This window comes from Podarcis vaucheri, assembly GCF_965113315.1.
Source record: "Podarcis vaucheri genome assembly, chromosome: 1".
Taxonomy (NCBI): Eukaryota; Metazoa; Chordata; class Lepidosauria; order Squamata; family Lacertidae; genus Podarcis; species Podarcis vaucheri.
The window spans coordinates 130,638,567-130,659,495 of NC_138759.1; the positions used below are offsets into that span (position 1 = coordinate 130,638,567).

A 20,929-nucleotide genomic window follows, 5' to 3' on the forward strand; every position below is an offset into this window, starting at 1 on the left:
AGGACTCAAGTAGATTTTGAGAGGTGGGGATTGAAAGAGAGACAGGAAAGTGTGCACTAAAAGCAATAAGATGTCACTTTAAACCATCACAGCTTCCTCCAAAGAATTCTGGGAGCTGGAAGTAGTTAAGGGAGCTGAGAGTTGTCAAGAGACCCCTATTTCCCTCTCAGAGCTACAAATTCCAGAGTTCCTTGTGAGCAGGGATAGATCATCATTGTTTCCTAACAACTCTCAGGACCCAACTAGGTAAAGGTAAAGGTATCCCTGACTATTAGGTCCAGTCGTGACCAACTCTGGGGTTGTGGCACTCATCTCACTTTATTGGCCGAGGGAGCCGGCGTACAGCTTCCGAGTCATGTGGCCAGCATGACTAAGCCCCTTCTGGCGAACCAGAGCAGCACACGGAAACCCCGTTTACCTTCCCGCCAGAGCGGTACCTATTTATCTACTTGCACTTTGATGTGCTTTCGAATTGCTAGGTTGGCAGGAGCTGGGACTGAGCAACGGGAGCTCACTAAGTCGCGGGGATTTGAACCGCTGATCTTCTGATTGGCAAGTCCTCGGCTCTGTGGTTTAACCCACAGCGCCAGCCGTGTCCCTCAGGACCCAACTACAGTTCCCATAATTCTTTGTGGGAACCCATGCTGTTTAAAGTGGCAACATAGTGCTTTAAATATATGGTGTGAATGTGGCCCTAGCTAACAAGGAGCTGCTCTGAGATGCAATGGAGTTTCCTTCAACAGTGCTGAAGATTTGACTGCCATTCTGGTTAGCTGCTTCTGTAAGCAGAATGTAGGGGGGTGGGGCATCTTCTTCACTTCGGGCAGCAAAACATCTTGGGTGGTCTGATAATAATAATAATGATAATAATAATAATAATAATAATAATAATAATAATAATAATAATAATAATAATTTTTATTATTTATACCCCACCCATCTGGCTGGATTCCACCAGCTACTCTGGGTGGCTTACAGCACATAAACAATTGTAAAACATTAGACATTTTATCCTATGCCTGTTTTCTTGTCCTCATTTGCTCTAACAATTATCGGTTAAAAAAATCCTAACTGCTATTTTATCTATATGCTTTTTAAATCCTGGTCTGAGACCGTAATAAAGTTCATTCATTCAACATTAGACATTAAAAATTTCCTGATACAGCGTTGCCTTCAGATGTCTTCTAAAAGTCCGAGAGTTTTTTATTTCCTTGACATCTGATGGGAGGGCGTTCCACAGGGCGAGCGCCACTACTAGCACCGAGGGCCTTCTGGCGTTTCCCTCGCTGTGAGAAGCCAAGTTACAGGGAACCAGGCAGAGGGCCTTCTCGGTAGTGGCACCCAACCTGTGGAACACCCTCCCACCAGATGTCAAAGAGAAAAATAACTACCAAACTTTTAGAAGACATCTGAAGGCAGCCCTGCCAGATGGGTGGGGTATAAATAATAATAATAATAATAATAATAATAATAATAATAATAATAATAATAATAATTTAAGCTCAATAAAAAGCTTAAATAAATTAAACAGTTTGCATTTTATTGCACGTATATTTAATGTTTTCTTAGTCTTCTTAAGTATATTGTGTACTTATGAAAGCAGCTGCTAACACTCTGAGTGCTGAAATATTCATTGCCGAGGATCAAAATGAATTGTGAACTGACTGCAAATAGAACTGGAATTAGTTCCTGCTTCTACATGCTGTACTTGAACCGGAACTAGTTAATCTTTAGAATGGACTGCCCAAGCTCAAGAGACAACCAGGGGTCAGGCCAAGGCATTTGCTGCCTGAAACAGGACAGTATGGCAGCTTTCTCCCACTTCATGTGGAGAGGCTGACCAGACTGGCAGCTGAATCTTACTTCAACACTGCTGGCAATGGGACAGCCTCATTTACCACATGTGAGGGCAGCTTGCCCTCCAACACTTTGCTGCGGCTCCCTGCCCGCCCCCCGTTGCATCTACTGCCTATTGCAGTTGCCCCATCCTGTCTAATGGTAGGGCCAGCCCTGGAAAAGATCTCCAACTGAAAGCTCTTGCCAGCCAGAGTATACGCAACACTGGGCCACATGGATCCATGATCTGACTTAAGTAGGTTCGTGTGTGGATCTACGAGCAACTTTTCAATTTAAATTAAGAAAAGCCATTTTTCTACAAGATGAGAAAGTCTCGCACGTGAGATACAGGTTACGTTCATCATTCTCACCAGTGAACCAAACAGCTTGCAGGGATGTCAATAAATTGAAAGCCATCTTTGAAGAACGTCAGAAAGAACAGAACTGGAGCAGCAGCAGAAATGCCACATGTTTGATGTTTTTGAGTCAACAGTCAGCTAATTAATATGCAAATGAGACACAGTGAAGTAAGCAGGGAGGAAAGATGCTGGTGGAAATCTGATTACCATAATTACTCAGGCCATCAAGCAGACTTCCTGCCCGACATTATTTTTAGTCGCAAACCAAGATGACCCCGTGACAATCAGCTTCGAAGTGAAACAGGGCTACTTTCAAGCAAAAGGTAGGTTTTTACATATCGGAGAGAGCCTGGGGGTATTCAGAAGAACTTTCCATTCTACATCCTGCTATGGAATCACGACCACCATTTGCTCTGCTGGTATCTCAAGGTGAGCCATCTTTGCAGCTGTTGAAATCATCTCTGTCCTTTTCTGTCACCAGGTGTGTGATTTGAAGAAGAGGCAGAGAGCAGGTGAAGCGTACCTGTTGCTACAGCTTTGCAGGTAAGCAAAAAACCCATTACTGAAACTGGCGGCCAGGCAAGTGGTGTGTTGGCAGGGAGGAACAGCAGCTACTACCCTTAAGAAAGGCATAGGCAAACTCGGCCCTCCAGATGTTTTGGGACTACAACTCCCATCATCCCTAGCTAACAAAACCAGTGGTCAGGGATGATGGGAATTGTAGTCCTAAAAAACACCTAGAGGGCTGCCTTAAGAGGAGGAAGGACCAGCTTTCCCCTCCCAAAGCTTTGTGACTGTTTAAGCTTGACCACCAGTGAGGGAAGGGATGCGGGTGGCGCTGTGGGTCAAACCACAGAGCCTAGGACTGGCCGATCAGAAGGTGGGTGGTTTGAATCCCCGAGATGGGGTGAGCTCCCATTGCTCGGTCCCTGCTCCTGCCAACCTAGCAGTTCAAAAGCACGTCAAAATGCAAGTAGATAAATAGGTACCACTCCGGCGGGAAGGTAAACAGCGTTCCCGTACGCTGCTCTGGTTCACCAGAAGCGGTTTACTCATGCTGGCCACATGACGTGGAAGCTGTACATCGGCTCCCTTGGCCAATAAAGTAAGATGAGTGCCGCAACCCCAGAGTCGGCCACGACTGGACCTAATGGTCACGGGTCCTTTTACCTTTACCTTACCAGTGAGGGGAAATTCCCCCTGTCTCCTGGCTTTGAAGAAGAGCAGCTAAAACTTTCCTAGTGCCCAAGTTTAGACAGCCTAGAGAGGCAAGGAATGGACAATCTGCTTTTTGAGTTGGGTTGGGGAAGAGATGCGATGCATTTCATACTTAAAGGTAAACCTCCATAATCTGAACCCAAACAATGTGTGAATCGGAAGCCATCCATCCTTTGAAATTCACACTTCTGTGGCTTTTACGGTGCAGTTCTGCAGCCAAGTAATGTGTACAAAAAGGTGTATACTAGAGTCAGGTGGAAATGCATATAGTACTGGAAGTGGCATATAAATGCCTTGCATTCATATATTGAGTGTAAGCTAATGAGTGATCACACATACTGTAGGTACACATACATGTGCAGGCATGTGCTGAGAAATGTGGATGTTATGTATGTATGTAATGTAGCCCCACCCTTCAAAATCTTCTCTGGGGGGTGGGGGAGATTCTCTGGAGAAGATTTGGGGAGAGTGGGTGGGGAACGAAGAAGAGGAAGTCCTCTCACGCGAGCAAAAGTCCATTCATGTGACATTGGCTGCTGCCCGATACTATTATATATATAAATGGAAAACAGCAGAAAGAACGGGAGGAAATGAACTCACATTTATTCTGCAGGGGACAATCTCTCCTTTCTTGCTGTACATTTTAATATTGAATACAAGTTTCATATTGACTAATTTTTCTGGGTGATGAACATTTGCTTTGCTCACTGCTCTTTGAGGTTAACTGCACACGTATTTCCACTGCTTCCTGTCTTGAAACAACCAAAACATTGCTTACCTTTTCAGGTATATCCTCCTTCCCTCCCTCTCTCTTTCTCTCTCTCACACACTGCGTGGGTTCCGTTCACACCAAAATCCTCTATCGTGAACAAAGGATCATTCTAAATATCAATCTGGTTTCTTCCCAGCTTGTCTTCGACTAAGAAAGCATCGAACGTCTACATGAATCCAACATCTGGCTGTGTGATGATTTCGTTTTTTATCGCCATTGTCTCTCTCAGCTTAGCTGCTGGCTTCAGCAAAGGTGAGTTAATAATAATATAGGACGAGGCTGAGAAATCCCTCCTATATAAAATTATCCAGAAGAGACGTGGAAAATACATTAGATAGTAGGGTTGTTGTTGTTGTTGTTGTTACTACAGTAGTTGTTACTACTGCATTGGGAAATTTTTAACGTCTAATGTTTTACCATTTTTTATGGCTGTAAGCCGCCCAGAGTCCCTGGGAAACCAGATGGGCAGGGTATTACTATTAATGATGATGATGATGATGATAATAATAATAATAATAATTTTATGAATACCACCATGGCCACCATGTATATATGTATATATGGGCTTCCTACAGGCAGAGCCATAGTTATGGGAGGGTTGGAGAGGCTAGCCAGGTGTTTTGCCCCAGGTGAAGCCTCCAGAGGTGTACCATTGAGGCTGCCCAGCAAATTCTCATGGGTGGGTGTGTCAAACTGGGTCTTTGACTAGTTTTGCCCCTATCTACCAGCATCTTGTTAGTCACCATGAGAGTAAGATGCTAGAAGGACCATTGGCCTGATATAGCAAGGCTCTTTTTATGTTTTTATTGTACTTTTATATCATATTAGTCCTTGTTGTTGTTGTTTAGTCGTTTAGTTGTGTCCAACTCTTCATGACCCCATGGACCAGAGCACGCCAGGCAATTCTGTCTTCCACTGCCTCCCGCAGTTTGGTCAAAATATTAATCCTTACCTTGAGGCATTTGCAATCTAGAAAACAGATACAGGATGGAATTCTTATTCTTATTCTTATTCATTACCTTCCTTAAGGTCACTTGGAGATTGACACCTGTTCATCTGCTAAATTTGAAGGGGGGTGGGGAGGAGAATGCAGGCCATTACCGGGATTTGATAATGTTATGATTTCTGTTTCGATTTTAAAAACATAGCCTTAGACTTGGAAAAAACCTCTCATTTACTTGCACTTTTAGTGATGGGATTTTGATGTTGTTTCCGTGCATTCTTGTTTTCACAAACATTTAACTGAGAGCTGCTTGAGGAGGAACGCTAGTTTTGAAAAGCTGCATGCAAAATTAATTAAGTAAATAAGTGAGAGACCAGCGGGGACTGCATTTCTCTGTTGCTATAATTCTTGAGACGTTACTGGGCGACTGCTAAAGAAGTAGATGTATAAAATAAAATTAAAATAAACTTTTGTGCAAAGTTCATTTATTTATTTTCCCAGTAATAACTCACCATTAAATCCAAAGTTTCCTAGGGTAGTGTGCACCTAAACTCATTCTTTTTCCTTTTTCTTTAAAAATCCAAATATTGAAAAACCTCCAAATACTAAAATGTAACATATAGAATTGCATGATTTTTCTTACTAATTTTAATATTGTGGGAACTGCAAATATTTTAAAAACCCTCTAACATTCCAGATATTTTTTTAAAAACCTCCAAATATTAAAATCTCACATACAGAATTACATAATTGTCTTAACTGATTTTAATATTGTGGGACCTTATGGTGAAGGGCAGGTAAGAAATGTTGTTGTTGTTGTTGTTGTTGTTGTTGTTGTTGTTGTTGTTGTTGTTGTTGTTGTTACTGTTGCCTAATAACTAACACTACTACTATTAATACCATAAAAACTAAGTATAATACAACAGCAAACCATATGCAGAAGAGACCAGCTCTCCTACCCAAGTTAAGTTAATAATGAAGCTAAATAGCAAGGGAGGAGAACTGTATTTCTGAAGGGAGGAAATTCTACACCTGTGGTGCCAAAACAGAGAAGGCCATGCTCTCAGGTGCTGCATTACAAACTATAGTCATTGATGGAACTATGACTAGGTCTTCTCCTGCAGAACTTAGCTGAATTCTGCTCACATGTTGAATATATGCCTGGTTTTATTTGAAGAACTTCAAGTAAAATTTTCCAAGATATGGCTTGAGGGAACCCTACGGATGCTAAGAAAATCTGGGCCTAGGCAGTGCCTGGATTTGTGACTGCCTGGGAACGGCATGTATGCTGTCTTGAGTTCCCTCAAGATATAAATGTCGTAAATTAAATTGTTGTTGTTGTTGTTTAGTCGTTTAGTCGTGTCCGACTCTTCGTGACCCCATGGACCAGAGCACGCCAGGCACTTCTGTCTTCCACTGACTCCCGCAGTTTGGTCAAACTCATGTTTGTAGCTTTGAGAACACTGTCCAACCATCTCATCCTCTGTTGTCCTCTTCTGCTTGTGCCCTCCATCTTTCCCAACATCAGGGTCTTTTCCAGGGAGTCTTCTCTTCTCATGAGGTGGCCAAAGTATTGGAGCCTCAGCTTCACGACCTGTCCTTCCAGTGAGCACTCAGGGCTGATTTCCTTAAGAACGGATAGGTTTGATCTTCTTGCAGTCCATGGGACTCTCAAGAGTCTCCTCCAGCACCATAATTCAAAAGCCGTAAATTAAATATCTGATATTAAATAAGTATCTGAGATACCTGCCACTCCCTTTTTATGGATACAGCATATTTCTCTTGAGCATGTTTATTTATCACAGCGCTCTGTTTGATATTTCATTACAGTCATAGAAGTAACTCAACCGTCGTTCCTGGTGGTAAAAAGGACAGAGGCTGCCCACTTTGCGTGTGAATACAGGAATGCTGGAGATGCAGAGGGACTCGTGATAACTTTACTTAAAGACCTTGGCAACGAGTCTCTCAGGATGTGTGCTTCATGGCTTACTGCTGGGTATGAGCCGTTCTTCGTGAAGGACGGCATCAAGTGCCAAGTCCACTCTGGTCACAATGGTGTAAACGTTACTCTATGGGGTCTGCAGCCGACTGATGCTGGTCTGTATATCTGCAAGATGGAGCGGATTTTCCCGCCACCCTACAACCAAGTCATGGGAAGGGGAACCCAGCTCTATGTGGTCGGTGAGTTCAGAAAGCTCACGATTTGATGTCAGGGTGTCTTCGAGTGTTTTTCAGAATGAATGTGTGTCCTTGAGGTCTATCAGTTCAATACTGTAACTCTCAAATCAGCCTTCTCACACTATGTACATGTTTGTGCAGAGATTTGCTTCCTAGTAAGTGAGTTGGCGCTGTGGGTTAAACCACAGAGCCTAGGACTTGCCGATCAGAAGGTCGGCGGTTCGAATCCCCGCGACGGGGTGAGCTCCCGTTACTCGGTCCCTGCTCCTGTCAACCTAGCAGTTTGAAAGCACGTCAAAGTGCAAGTACCGCTCTGGCGGAAAGGTTAACAGTGTTTCCATGCGCTGCTCTGGTTCGCCAGAAGTGGCTTAGTCATGCTGGCCACATGACCCGGAAGCTGTACACTGGCTCCCTCGGCCAATAAAGCGAGATGAGCGCCGCAACCCCAGAGTCGTCCGCGACTGGACCTAATGGTCAGGGGTCCCTTTACCTTAAGTGAGTTATGAATTCTTCATAGCATATTGTCCTCCATATCTGTTGTCAGTAGGGATGGGGAGAAATCAGATTCAGTTTGCATTTAACCTACGTAATCCATATTTTCCAAAACAAGACGAGAACTGAAGCACAGTCATCCTTTGAAACTCACACTTCTCTGAATTTTGCAGTGAGCTTTCTGGCCTGTGCCTTGGTTTCCGAATGTTTTGGAAGTCGAACGGACTCCTGGAAGGGATTCCGTTTGACTTCCAAGGTACGACTATACTTGGAAAACTGTGTGTGTGTGTGTGTGAAGATTTGCTCTATCCTCCTGAAGATGGTAATTTGAAAAATTAAATTTATTTCAGACACAGATCCATGCCCAGACTGGCATCTCTATCTTTGGATCGCAACAGCAGTAGCTTCTGGATTGTTTGTATACAGCATTTTAATCACAACCTGCGTTATGAGAAAGGCTGTAAGTACATGAGCTATAACACAGTACATGGGCTTTTAGGAATAAATCCAAGGGAATTTGTAATATCATGACCATCATATTTTTGGCAGTTTGGTTCCCTTGCATTCTGGTCAACAGACAGGCCTGAAGAGTCAACCTGAAGAATATAGCCATGCATTCACATCAATTGGTGTGTGCATGTGCTAGAAATTGCATCCAGAGTCTTGAGTTGCTATCCCAAGAAGGACTCGAATGCAATGTCTGGTCTGTATTGCTATGTAGCTGAGCAGAATCTAGAACAGACAGGGCCAAACTTGGCCCTCCAGATGTTTTGGGACCACAACTCCCATCATCCCTAGCTAACAGGACCAGTGGTCAGGGATGATGAGAATTGTAGTCCCAAAACAGCTGGAGGGCCAAGTTTGGCCATGCCTGATCTATGATTATTAGACCAAAGATGGGGTGTCCTCACCAACATATTTTAATTTGGTCCACCAACATGCTTTGTTTGTTTTAAGCAAGAATACATGTGCAAGAGGATGCGGGTGGCGCTGTGGGTTAAATCACAGAGCCTAGGACTTACCTATCAGAAGGTCAGCGGTTCGAATCCCCGCAGCAGGGTGAGCTCCCGTTGCTCAGTCCCTGCTCCTGCCAACCTAGCAGTTCAAAAGCACGAAGTGCAAGTAGATAAATAGGTACCGCTCCGGCGGGAAGGTAAACGGCATTTCCGTGCGCTGCTCTGGTTCACCAGAAACGGCTTAGTCATGCTGTCCACATGACCTGGAAGCTATATGCCGGCTCCCTTGGCCAATAAAGCGAGATGAGCACCGCAACACCAGAGTCGGCCACGACTGGACCTAATGGTCAGGGGTCCCTTTACCTTTACTTTTACATGTGCAAGAACTCTTGACACAAGAGGCATAACTGATCCATATTAAGTCACGCAAGCCCAGAATTATTATTATTTTTTGCAAGAATTACAGCACCCAGCATGCAATCCACCAGAAACAGGGCAGGGGCCTTATGTGTGGACCAGAAACTGTGTCCTACTCAGTACTGTTAAATTATTACTCTTGCCATGAAAGGTGAAGGAACACCGAGAGACCGAAAAGTCTGTAGTACTTCCGTAGAAGATGAAACGAAATTCCTTGCAGGGTTATTTAGTTCTTCAAGATCAACTGCTGTTCTGGGCTTGAGGTCAAAAATGATGTTCATCAATGTGAAATGAATGGCAGCAGTTTCTTTCTGATTCAGAACTAGCAACCACTGCCCTTGCCTTCCTCACCACAATACCAGAACACTGTAATAATCTCAATACAATGAGTAGAGTCAGCATGCGCTGAACAGGGTGGTTTAACTCTTCACAGAGGTGTGTTGCCTATCAGAATTAAGAGTATATTCGTGTTCCTTAGAGTCTTCCAAGCTCTCCCCATCCCGTGTTTTTGCCTTCTAAAGTCCTACCTGAGTCGAATCTACCTGGCACATCTTTGGTGGATATTGTGGATGTTGCTTTTTGATTGGACTTTAATCTGGAGATTATGTTTGTCTGGAATTATTTTTTTATTATAGAGTTCTTAGCCACTTTCAATCCTTCTCCAGCTCTAGCCTATTTGAAAACCCCACCTACTCCCTTTGGAGAATATTCTGCAACCCCCCACTCTGCCCAAATTTCACCCCTGGAAAATAGTTTAGAGAATGTGGAGAGGCCATTTCCCCTCAGCCACAGTGCAGAAATACAGAGAAGAATGCTGTTGGTAGTGTAAAATTGTGAAATGCATAAAGGAATATGTTGGGTCCAGGCATCAGCATTGTGTATAGTAGAATGGGAACACTTTTTCTAAATTTCTCAGGCAGAGGTTACAAAAACAGCAAACAGGCCATCAGTTCAAATACCTTCAGACTTGATCTTTGTTGTCTTCCTGGATTCGAGATTATGGAAGAATGAAAAAGCTTACAGATTGTGAAATATTCTGTCAAAAGCAATTATCAGAGACCTCATTTGTTAAGATCAACATAAATTAGAGAGGTCGAGAATATACACCTGGAGGTAGGTTATATCAATCTCAAGATGTGGGAGCATATATGGTAGGATGGAACACAGTTTTCTTGCAGTGCCAGATTATTTTTCTTATTTTACAGATATGGAAAAGCAGCTATTTTACTCCTGGGGTCTATGAGAAAATTGTACCAATGTAACCAGGAAAAAGAAAGGAAAACTGCCACGGAAAAGGACGAAATGGTGTTGATTTCTACCAAGTAACGACAGTGAAAATAAATGTCTAATAAACAGGAATGCAATTTGTTACTTCCAGATTGGATCACAACAAAGAGAGATACAACACATCAACAAAAGAATACTAAATTGACACTGCAAAGGGTGTTTGGTCCTTGAGTTCCTTAGGATGTAACCACATCACTCCACAGCATGAACTCCCAAGTACTCATCTTCTTTGCAAAATCTCCCTACAAATTCTTCAATAACAAAAATAGCATTATGCTTAGGGTTGGGTTATATACAGTTCGCAGAATCTGCTGCTACAGCTTTTCCTAGACTGTACCACTTCAGGCTGAAAGTAGGGTGTTGTTTACATGTTTGAATGCTTCCCCTCAGACAAACTGAACAATATAACACAACACGATGGCCACTAACAATGGCACTAAGCACTATTTATAGACTAATACAAACGATCAGAAATTACAACCAAAGTCTCTAAATCTTCACCAGTCGTGGTAGAATAATTTGAAAGTTTGATATATACATAACCAGTCACCAAATATTGGCGGAACAGAGTTTCCGGATAACCAATCTGTTTCGTTCAATGCTTCATCAGCCAATCTTGATCAATTCTTCATCAGCCAGACTTGTAAGAATTAATATGAGAAGTTGTGTTATATAGTTCAGCTTGTCTATATTGCAACACAGGCGTTTGTTTACGGATCCCCTCAAACAAAAGCATGTAGCCTTGCTTATCTTTTCCATGTGTCACCCGGTTGTGGCTGTGTTTTTTTTGTTGTTGTTTCATTTTTACTTTCTCTAACTTGCACTGTTTAACAAAACCAAACCCTGATTCCTTCTAGAAGCAATCCTGTCCAATGAGGCAGAGAGACAATGCCTATCTTCACCCAGCCAATTATATATGGCTATACGATGATGTCCGAAAGTCACATCAGAATAAGTTCAGGGAAAACTGCCAGTATGCCAAAGAGTCTTCCTGTTTATACCATGTAGTCTATCAGACGTGACATCATGAATCCACATTGGACCCATCCTCCTTGCTCCAAAACTGGCAAGTCTTCTGCTTCTCTATAGAGTCATCCCCAAATGGGAGGGCGTTTAGGAGAAGCAAGTGTTTTAATTACTTGCTTTATGTCAACCCTAGTTCTGCACTTCAGTACTGGAGTCAGGAAGTATATACAGTGGTACCTTGGTTCTCAAACTTAATCCGTTCTGGAAGTCCATTCCAAAACCAAAGCATTCCAAAACCAAGGCGCCCCTTCCCATAGAAAGTAATGCAAAATGGATTAATCCGTTCCAGATGTTTAAAAACAACCCCCTAAAACAGCAATTTAACATGAATTTTACTCTCTAACGAGACCAGTGATCCATAAAATGAAAGCAATAAACAGTGTGGTGCAGTCACACAATCAATCAATCGATCAATCAATCAATCAATCAATAGCTGAATAGGGTTCCACACAGTCACAAAAAAAGAGCCACAGATACAAAAATGCAAAATAAATAGCAAATTATATATTTTCCCCATTCCTTATCAAAATTTGGGTCTTCCTGGTTTCTGATTCTTCTGGTCATTTTTGCTGATTTGGCGTAGTCCATCAACTTAATCTGCCATTCTTCTTTGGGACTTCTTTCCATTTCTGGGCTAATAGCATTCGAGCAGCAGCAGTCACATACATAAATAGTCTTTTCTGATCTGCTGGAATTTCGGCACCTAGAATTCTTAAGAGAAAAGCTTTGGGTTTTTTTGTTAAAAAAAGAGAAAATGTTATTTTATTTTAACCCCCCCTCCAGTTCCTGTCTTTCATGCTGCACCCCTTGTCATGCCCTTAGCTCCCTTTGTTATTCTCTTTTTTAAATAATGCTTTGTAAATAAAAGAATAATTATCAAATGAATATCATCTGGTCTCTTCTGCGTATGTATTCTAACTAGTGATTTTGATTACTTAAATGGCATTGTGGAGGTGTAACTAATTAACACTTGAATAGGGATGGGGGAGAGGAAATTTGATTCTGTTCACATTTAAAGGCAGACTCACATAATAATAATAATAATAATAATAATAATAATAATAATAATAATAATAATTTATTTATACCCCGCCCATCTGGCTGAGTTTCCCTAGCCACTCTGGGCGGCTCCCAATCAAGTGTTAAAAACAGTACAGCATTAAATATTAAAAACTTCCTTAAACAGGGCTGCCTTCAGATGTCTTTTAAAGATAGGATAGATGCTTATTTCCTTCACATCTGAAGGGAGGGTGTTCCACAGGGCAGGTGCCACTACCAAGAAGGCCCTCTGCCTGGTTCCCTGTAACCTCACTTCTCGCAATGAGGGAACCGCCAGAAGGCCCTCGGCGCTGGATCTCAGTGTCCGGGCTGAACAATGGGGGAATACACACATTCCAAAATAATGTCTGAACCCAAGAAAGAAAGATGCATCATAATAGGGAAAATTGCATACAGACATATATCTTAAGAGAAATCAGCACAAAAATGCTGGCAAATTTTCGTGAGGACTTGTTTTATTTATATTTTTTAAAAAGTGGAAGTTGATTGTCAGGGACTGGGCAGAGGAGTAACGGTGGAGACTGCCTCCCCAGCCTGACCCTTCCAGAGAAGAAGAAGACAATTCAGAATTACAACAGGGGCTAGAGGGAGATCATAGCTCAGAGGAAGATGAGCGGGAAAGTTGGGAAATAATGGGAACAGAGGAGGAGGAAGAGGAGGCAGAGCTGGAGCAGCTGGAGCAGCTGGCTGACACGTTGTCACTAGAAAGCATTGCAGAACCACCACCTCCCAGAACCCGGCGATCCTTAAAAGTAGGAGAGCAAAGAGCTCAGAGACAAATGGCCGTACAGTGGTACCTCGGGTTATATATGCTTCAGGTTACATACGCTTCAGGTTACAGAGTCCGTTAAGCCAGAAATATTACCTCGGGTTAAGAACTTTGCTTCAGGATGAGAACAGAAATTGTGCTCTGGTGGCGCGGTGGCAGCAGGAGGCCCCATTAGCTAAAGTGGTGCTTCAGGTTAAGAACAGTTTCAGGTTAAGAATGGACCTCTGGAAAGAATTAAGTACTTAACCCGAGGTACCACTGTAAGCCCAACAGCACAGCTGTAGGGGGCTTGTGTGTTGATGAATGAGGAAGTGGGAGAGAAGGGTGTGTGTGGAGATTTACTCAGGACAATGCCATTATTCGACGAGACTGCATTCCCAAGCATCTCTCTGTAAATACTGAATAAAAAGCAGATGGTAAGGACTTTTCCTTGTCTTATCCATTCCTGGTAACCTGATATGGGGGTTGGTTCCTCTGCCACCTGATACTGATGTGGAAATAAAGAGAACCAGGAAACCGAGAAACTGAGAGATCATCATCATCATTGGTGTGCTGGTCCCATGCCTTACCCGAGAGGCGAGGTCCAAGTCTGGTCCATGGTCAAAGGTGCAATGTGGAGGCAGTCTGTAGTAGCTGGAGCTGGGTGCAGGGCAGGGAGTCGGGTGAAGTCAGGAACAGGCATGCAAGCAAGGAGCCAGGGTGGGTCAGGAGCTCAGGCAGGAAAGCAGGACAGAGTTCGGGCAGGAACTAGCAACCAACAATGTTGCTCCCACAACCTGGGACTGGGCTGGCTGGCTGGCTTTTATCTGCCCCGAGGCATAGGGCAGCCCCAATCCTCTGGTGACTCACCTCTCCTGGCCTGGAGGCGAGCACTCCTCCTGCGGGAACTTAGTTCCCTCCACCTCTCTGCCCTGAGCCTCTGCAGCTCAGGAGAGGCTGGAGGGTTACCGGACCCAGAGGCAACCTCCTCTTCTCCTGACGGGGCTGAGAGTGGAGCACCTGCAGGCAATGGGTCCTCCATCACCTCAGGAGCCAGAGCAGACTCAGCTGGTGCCTGCACCTGAGGATCCAGCACCGGTGAGTACCCTTCAGGCTCAAGCCCCAGCCCCGGCTCAGCTGGTTCTGGAGGCGGGGACTCCTGTGCAGGCTGGGATTTCTCAGGTTCAGCCTCTGAGTCCGAATCCCAGGCCATCACAATTGGACTGTTCTGTTTCCATGCCATGAATTTGAACCTGGGGATGACCCTGAACGTCCAGAGAAGTCACTGTCTTCTCCTGGTATTCAATCAGCAGTAGGACACCGTTCCTTATTCCTTCGTTCCTCAATCCCTTCCTTGGCGTTGCGCCAGAGTTATGTCAGGCAGTAGTTAACGCTGATGGGTTTCTGAGCCAATGGCGACAGGAAAGAAAGGTCACACTGCAGGAGTCCTATTAGGCTGTTGCTGGGAGGATGCTCAAGCTCAGCAGGAAACTTCAGCTGTACAAATGATCGTATTAGAGTGCTCCGCTTGTTCTAGCCACAGGCACTTGCCGGGGATTTTACAAATGTTAAACTGCAAAAAGCAGAAGGCAGCCCGGCTTGTTGTCTCCTACAGAATTTACCCAACAAAGCTAATTTCTCAACCAGCATGCATGCTTCTGTTTGCTAGCTGAGAGTAAATAAGTTGGGCAGGGATGGGAGATACGAAGCTTCCAGGTTCTTCAGCAAAGGGATTGTCCCCAAATCAATCAACATAGGGACATAGGCTAGGCTTGCCATATTTCAAACAGAGACAGAGCTTAAATAAAGCGAGCTGTTTGCATTTTTTAAGCAAACAGTGGTCTTACCTATGCTAGGGTTGCCATATTTCAAAAAGTGAAAACCCGCACAGAAAGGTTGTTGAGCTTTTTTGGCAAAGTTGTTGAGCCATTTTTAAGGAAAATCACCAAAAACGACTCTGCCAACATGGGTTGCCATGGGTTGTCCCGGACATATTAGTGTCCTGGATATGTCTGGGGAATTCTAGACTTATTCTAGAGCCAATGTGGTGTAGTGGTTAAGAGCAGTGGACTTGTAATCTGGGGAACCGGGTTCGCTTCCCCGCTCCTCCACATGCAGCTGCTGGGTGACCTTGGGCTAGTCACACTTCTCTGAAGTCTCTCAACCCCACTCACCTCACAGAGTGTTTGTTATGGGGAGGAAGGGAAAGGAGGTTGTTAGCTGCTTCGAGACTTCTTAGGGTAGTGATAAAGCGGGATATCAAATCCAAACTCTTCCTCTTCTTATGGCAACCCTAACACAAGAAGACTCCAAACGAACCCGCCCAAGCTCTGAGATCTTCATATTTTTTTTAAAAAAAAGATATTTAATGAAAATTTTCAGAAAATAAGAAAAAATAAAAAATAAACATACAAAATAAAAAACAATTAAAAACACACACATTAATTTTCAATAATATAACTTCCATAAACTTATTTCCTCCGACCTCCTCGTACTTCCCTTCTTTGTATTCCAATTCAAATTGTTGATTCAGCAAATCCTTACCATAAAACTTTTACCCATTTATAATCCTTTTTTCATATCTCCTAAAGCATTACAGCTGGAAACCACTTAATTTCTATCCAACATCTTTCTAACATTCATTAATTTTACAATATTTCTTTAGATAGTCTTTAAATTTCTTCCAGTCTTCTTTCACCGACTCTTCTCCCTGGTCTCAGATTCTGCCAGTCATCTCAGCTAGTTCCATGTAGTCAATCACCTTCATCTGCCATTCTTCCAGAGTGGGTAGATCTTGTGTCTTCCAAGCTCTGAGATCTTCAAGGGAGGTCCTTCTCTCAGTTTTGCCACCCTCACAAAGACCTTCTCAGTGACTGCTCTCAGACTTTGGAGCTCCATTCCTAGAGAGGCTAGACTGCCCTGGTAGTAGTGGCGTAGGAAGGGTGTGTGTGGTGGGTGTGGTTCACCCTGTGTGTCATCCCTGAGGGGGGTGACAAAATGGCAAAAATATGTGTTTTTGAAAAAATAACTCCCACACCCACTGCACGCCCCTTCTTACTGCCACTTCAGGAGCACTCTCACCTTGAGTGATTTCCAGAAACCAGAAGCTGCCTCCAACATTGTAGCCTTTATGGCTAGCAGCCTTTGACAGCCCTCTCCTCCATGAATCTGCCTGATCCAGAGGTGTAGCTAGGTGAAGCTGGGTGTCACACTGCGGGGCCTGTAGCGTTCCTGAGCCACGCATCTCTCCTGAGGGAGAGGCAGTGGGCGGACTGCCTGAAAGCTCCACACTGCTTTTTTGAGAAGCGAGGGGCTTGTGTCTGCCCATCACCTCAGCAGCCCTACAGCTGAGGCGGAGGCTGCGGAGAGGCTCTACACAGCGCGCCCTGCCTTGGCCCCATGGGTGGCTCGCTCCGCCCCTGGCTGCAGGGCACGCGCTGCCCCGGGCACCCAAGTGGCTAGCTACACCACTGCCTGGTAGCAGATGGGCAGCCAATGCAGATGTTTTGGTCACATGTTGTTGTCCACCTGCCTGCATCTGCAATCTGAGAGCCAGTGTGGTGTAGTGGTTAAGAGCGGTAGGCTCGTAATCTGGAGAACCGGGTTCGCGTCTCTGCTCCTCCACATGCAGCTGCTGGGTGACCTTGGGCTAGTCACACTTCTCTGAAGTCTCTCAGCCCCAACTCATCTCACATAGTGTTTGTTGTGGGGGAGGAAGGGAAAGGAGAATGTTAGCCGCTTTGAGACTCCTTCGGGTAGTGATAAAGCGGGATATCCGATCCAAACTCTTCTTCTTCTAGCCAATGCATTCTGGACTAGGTGGAACTTTTGTTTTACAGTTTCCAAGGCACAGCCTGCTATTGTCCTCTACACTTACAGACTAGTTCTTCCAAGTTTTCTGTGGGTAAGCTCCCCAGTTAAATGGAGACCTACTAGATCAGCTCAAAGGCCCATGCCGTCCAGAATCTGGCTTCCCACACCGATAGATGTCTCCAGGAAGTCCTCAAGACACACATGGGCGCAGTAGCTCTCTGAGGCAGCTTTTGACAGGCTTTCATCCCACAGATTTTGCCAACTCCCCCTTTAAGCTGTCTAAAGCAATCGGCCATCGCCACAATTTGTGCTCACAAATTTCATATATTCATTATAGACTGTGTGGAAAAGTATCTTGCCCGCCCACATCCGCCGGTCAATTTCATGGGATTATCCTGAATTTTAGTTGCCACACCATGCATAATTTTGTAAGTTCCTATCATTTGCTTATGAAGAGATTTCAAAGACACCCTTCATCAATTGGATATTAGGGCAATGTGTATAAAATGCCACCCTCAGTTGTCTTTTTCTGAACTTAAAGGCCACTAGGGTGTATCATTTCGGTTTCCCTTTTCTGTGCTTTGTGTAGCTCCGCAATATCCACTAGGGCAACCAGAACACTATGCAGTTTTCCAAGGTGATCACACCATAAGGCACATGTAGACACTGAGATCCAGCGACGAGGGCCTTCTGGAGGTTCCCTCATTGCGAGAAGTGAGGTTACAGGGAACCAGACAGAGGGCCTTCTCGGTAGTGGTGCCTGCCCTATGGAACACCCTCCTATCAGATGTCAAAGAGATAAACAACTACCTGACATTCAGAAGACATCTTAAGGCAGCCCTGTTCAGGGAAGTTTGTAATATTTAACGCTGTACTGTTTTTAACGCTTGATTGGGAGCCGCCCAGAGTGGTTGGGGAAACTCAGCCAGATGGGCGGGGTATAAATAATAAATTATTATTATTATTATTATTATTATTATTATTATTATTATTATGAACCTTTGGAACAGCTGAAGTTGTTGAACTACAACCCTCATCATCCCTGGTCATTGACCATGCTTGCAGGGGCTGATGGGAGATGGAGTCCAGCAAGATTCCCCACAGACATTCCCTTTTATAATGTACTTTATTTGGGTGTTCCTGACGCCCCCTTCCATTCCCTTTACTCGACCTGAATGGTGAGACATGACAAACAGACAAGAGTCTGAGCAGTTCTGCCTTTTGTTATCTCCCACGACTGAAGAGCAGACTCCATTTGAGGATCTCTCCCTCATTACAGTCGATCAGGTATATGAAGACGAGCAGCAAAGTCAGTCCTCAGGGAATGTGCAGGTGACCTTGGAACGGACAGCTCACGGAAGAACCCCGACCAAACCCAAGAGGAGGCGTGTAGTGGTGATAGGGGATTCCCTACTGAGGGGAACAGAAGCAGTGATCTGTGGGCCTGACAAGATGTCTCGGGAAGTGTGCTGTCTCCCCGGGGCTAAGATCCAAGATGTAACTGAACGACTGCAAGGAATCATAAAACCCACTGACGAATACCCCTTCCTCTTGGTTCATGTGGGAACCAATGACACTGCAAGCAATAGCCTCCAGAAGATCAAAAGAGACTACGAGGCTCTCGGCAGGAAATTGAAGCAACTAAATGCACAAATTGTCATCTCGTCTGTCCTCCCAGTTGAACGACGTGGCCCAGGGAGAGAGGGGAAAATAGTGGAAGTGAACAGCTGGCTTCGCAAATGGTGTAAACAGGAACGGTTTGGATTCTTAGATCACGGACTGCAGTTTCTTGAAGATGGACTTCTGGCAAGTGATGGGCTGCACCTCACAACGGTTGGGAGAAATGTTTTTGCCAAAAATCTCAGAAACCTCATCAGGAGGGCTTTTTAATTTGATTTTAATTTGATTTAATTAATGTTATAATGAATGTTTTAGAATGTTGAACTATTTTTATTGTTGTTAGCCGCCCTGAGCCCGGCTTCGGCTGGGGAGGGCGGGATATAAATAAAATTTATTATTATTATTATTATTATTATTATTTAAACTGACTAATGTGGGGGAGGGAGACAGTGCTCCTGAAGGTAGGAGTCTATCAATTAATGAAGATGATCATCCAAATGTCATAGACCAAATGGAGCAAACAGCACGCGGACCTAGTGGTGGGAGGAAAAAATCCTTAAATAAGAGACACGGGGGAATGATTAATGGACTTCAATGTCTGTACACTAATGCGCAAAGCATGGGAAATAAACAAGATGAGCTTGAGCTCTTGGTACAGCAAACTAAATATGACATAATAGGCATCACTGAAACCTGGTGGGATAAGTCCCACGATTGGAATGTAATAATGGGGGGATACAATCTATTTCAGAGAAACAGACCAGACAAGAAAGGAGGAGGAGTGGCGTTATATGTCAGGGATGTGTATACCTGTGAAGAGATCCAAGATTTAGAACCTCAAAGCCAATGTGAGAGCATTTGGGTCAAAATTAAGGGAGAGAAGAATAACAGAGACCTCATTGTGGGAGTTTACTATAGATCCCCAAGCCAAACGGAGGACATAGATGATGCCTTCCTGGAACAGATGGCCAAGCATGCAAAAGGAAGGGAGATAGTAGTAATGGGGGACTTCAATTACCCGGATATTTGTTGGACGTCAAACTCAGCCAAGAGCATAAGGTCAAACAGATTCCTCACTGGCCTTGCAGACAACTTCATTGTCCAGAAAGTGGGAGAAGCAACAAGAGGAACAGCCATTTTAGATCTGGTCCTAACCAATGTTGATGACCTGGTTAGTGGGGTAGAAGTGGAAGGATCATTAGGCGCGAGTGATCATGCTCTTCTGAAGTTTACTATACAGCGGAAAGGAGCAGCCAAGCATACTAGGACTCAATTTCTTGACTTTAAGAAAGCCGACTTCATAAAACTTAGGGAAGTGCTGGGTGAGATCCCATGGACAGCAATACTAAAAGGAAAGGGAGTTCATGATGGCTGGGAGTTTGTTAAGAGGGAGATAGTAAAAGCACAACGACAGGCAATACCAATGAGACGGAAACGTGGAAGGTGCCTAAAGAAGCCAGGGTGGCTATCTAAAGAACTTTTAACTGAATTAAGATTAAAAAAGGATGTGTACAAAAAATGGAAAAGGGGGGAAACCACCAAAGAGGAATTCAAACAAATAGCCAGCACGTGTAGACACAAAGTCAGAAAAGCTAAAGCACAGAATGAACTCAGGCTTGCTAGAGAGGTTAAAAGCAACAAAAAAGGCTTTTATGGGTATGTTCGTAGCAAAAGGAAGAACAAAGAAACAGTGGGGTCACTCAGAGGAGAAGATGGTGAAATGCAAACAGGGGACACAGAAAGGGCTGAACTCCTCAATGCCTTCTTTGCCTCAGTCTTCTCCGATAAAGAAAACAATGCCCGACCTGAAGAATTTGGAGCAAATGATTCAGCAAAGGAAACACAGCCCAGAATAACTAAGGAGATAGTACAAGAATATTTGGCTAGTTTAGATGTATTCAAGTCTCCAGGGCCAGATGAACTGCATCCAAGAGTATTAAAAGAACTGGCAGATGTGATCTCAGAACCACTGGCAGTCATCTTTGAGAATTCCTGGAGAACAGGCGAAGTCCCGGCAGACTGGAGGAGGGCAAATGTTGTCCCTATTTTCAAAAAGGGGAAAAGAGAGGACCCAAATAATTACCGCCCAGTCAGTCTGACATCAATACCAGGGAAGATTCTGGAACAGATCATTAAGCAAACAGTCTGTGAGCACCTAGAAAGGAATGCTGTGATCACCAATAGTCAGCATGGATTTCTGAAAAA

General features: G+C 44.1%; 1 protein-coding gene across 2 annotated transcripts in view; it reads left to right on the plus strand.

Moving 5' to 3' along the window:
* CTLA4 (cytotoxic T-lymphocyte associated protein 4) overlaps positions 1-11,886 on the plus strand; it is a 39,305-nt gene extending 27,419 nt beyond the window's left edge. For both annotated transcript variants that reach the window (XM_082209763.1, XM_082209764.1), the window contains 5 exons: positions 2,677-2,738; positions 4,322-4,437; positions 6,959-7,309; positions 8,149-8,258; positions 10,377-11,886. In XM_082209763.1, coding sequence (XP_082065889.1) covers positions 2,677-2,738; positions 4,322-4,437; positions 6,959-7,309; positions 8,149-8,258; positions 10,377-10,433 — 696 coding nt within the window. In that variant the 3' untranslated portion in view covers positions 10,434-11,886. The remainder of the gene's footprint in view (positions 1-2,676; positions 2,739-4,321; positions 4,438-6,958; positions 7,310-8,148; positions 8,259-10,376) is intronic.
* The last annotated feature ends 9,043 nt before the right edge of the window (positions 11,887-20,929 follow it).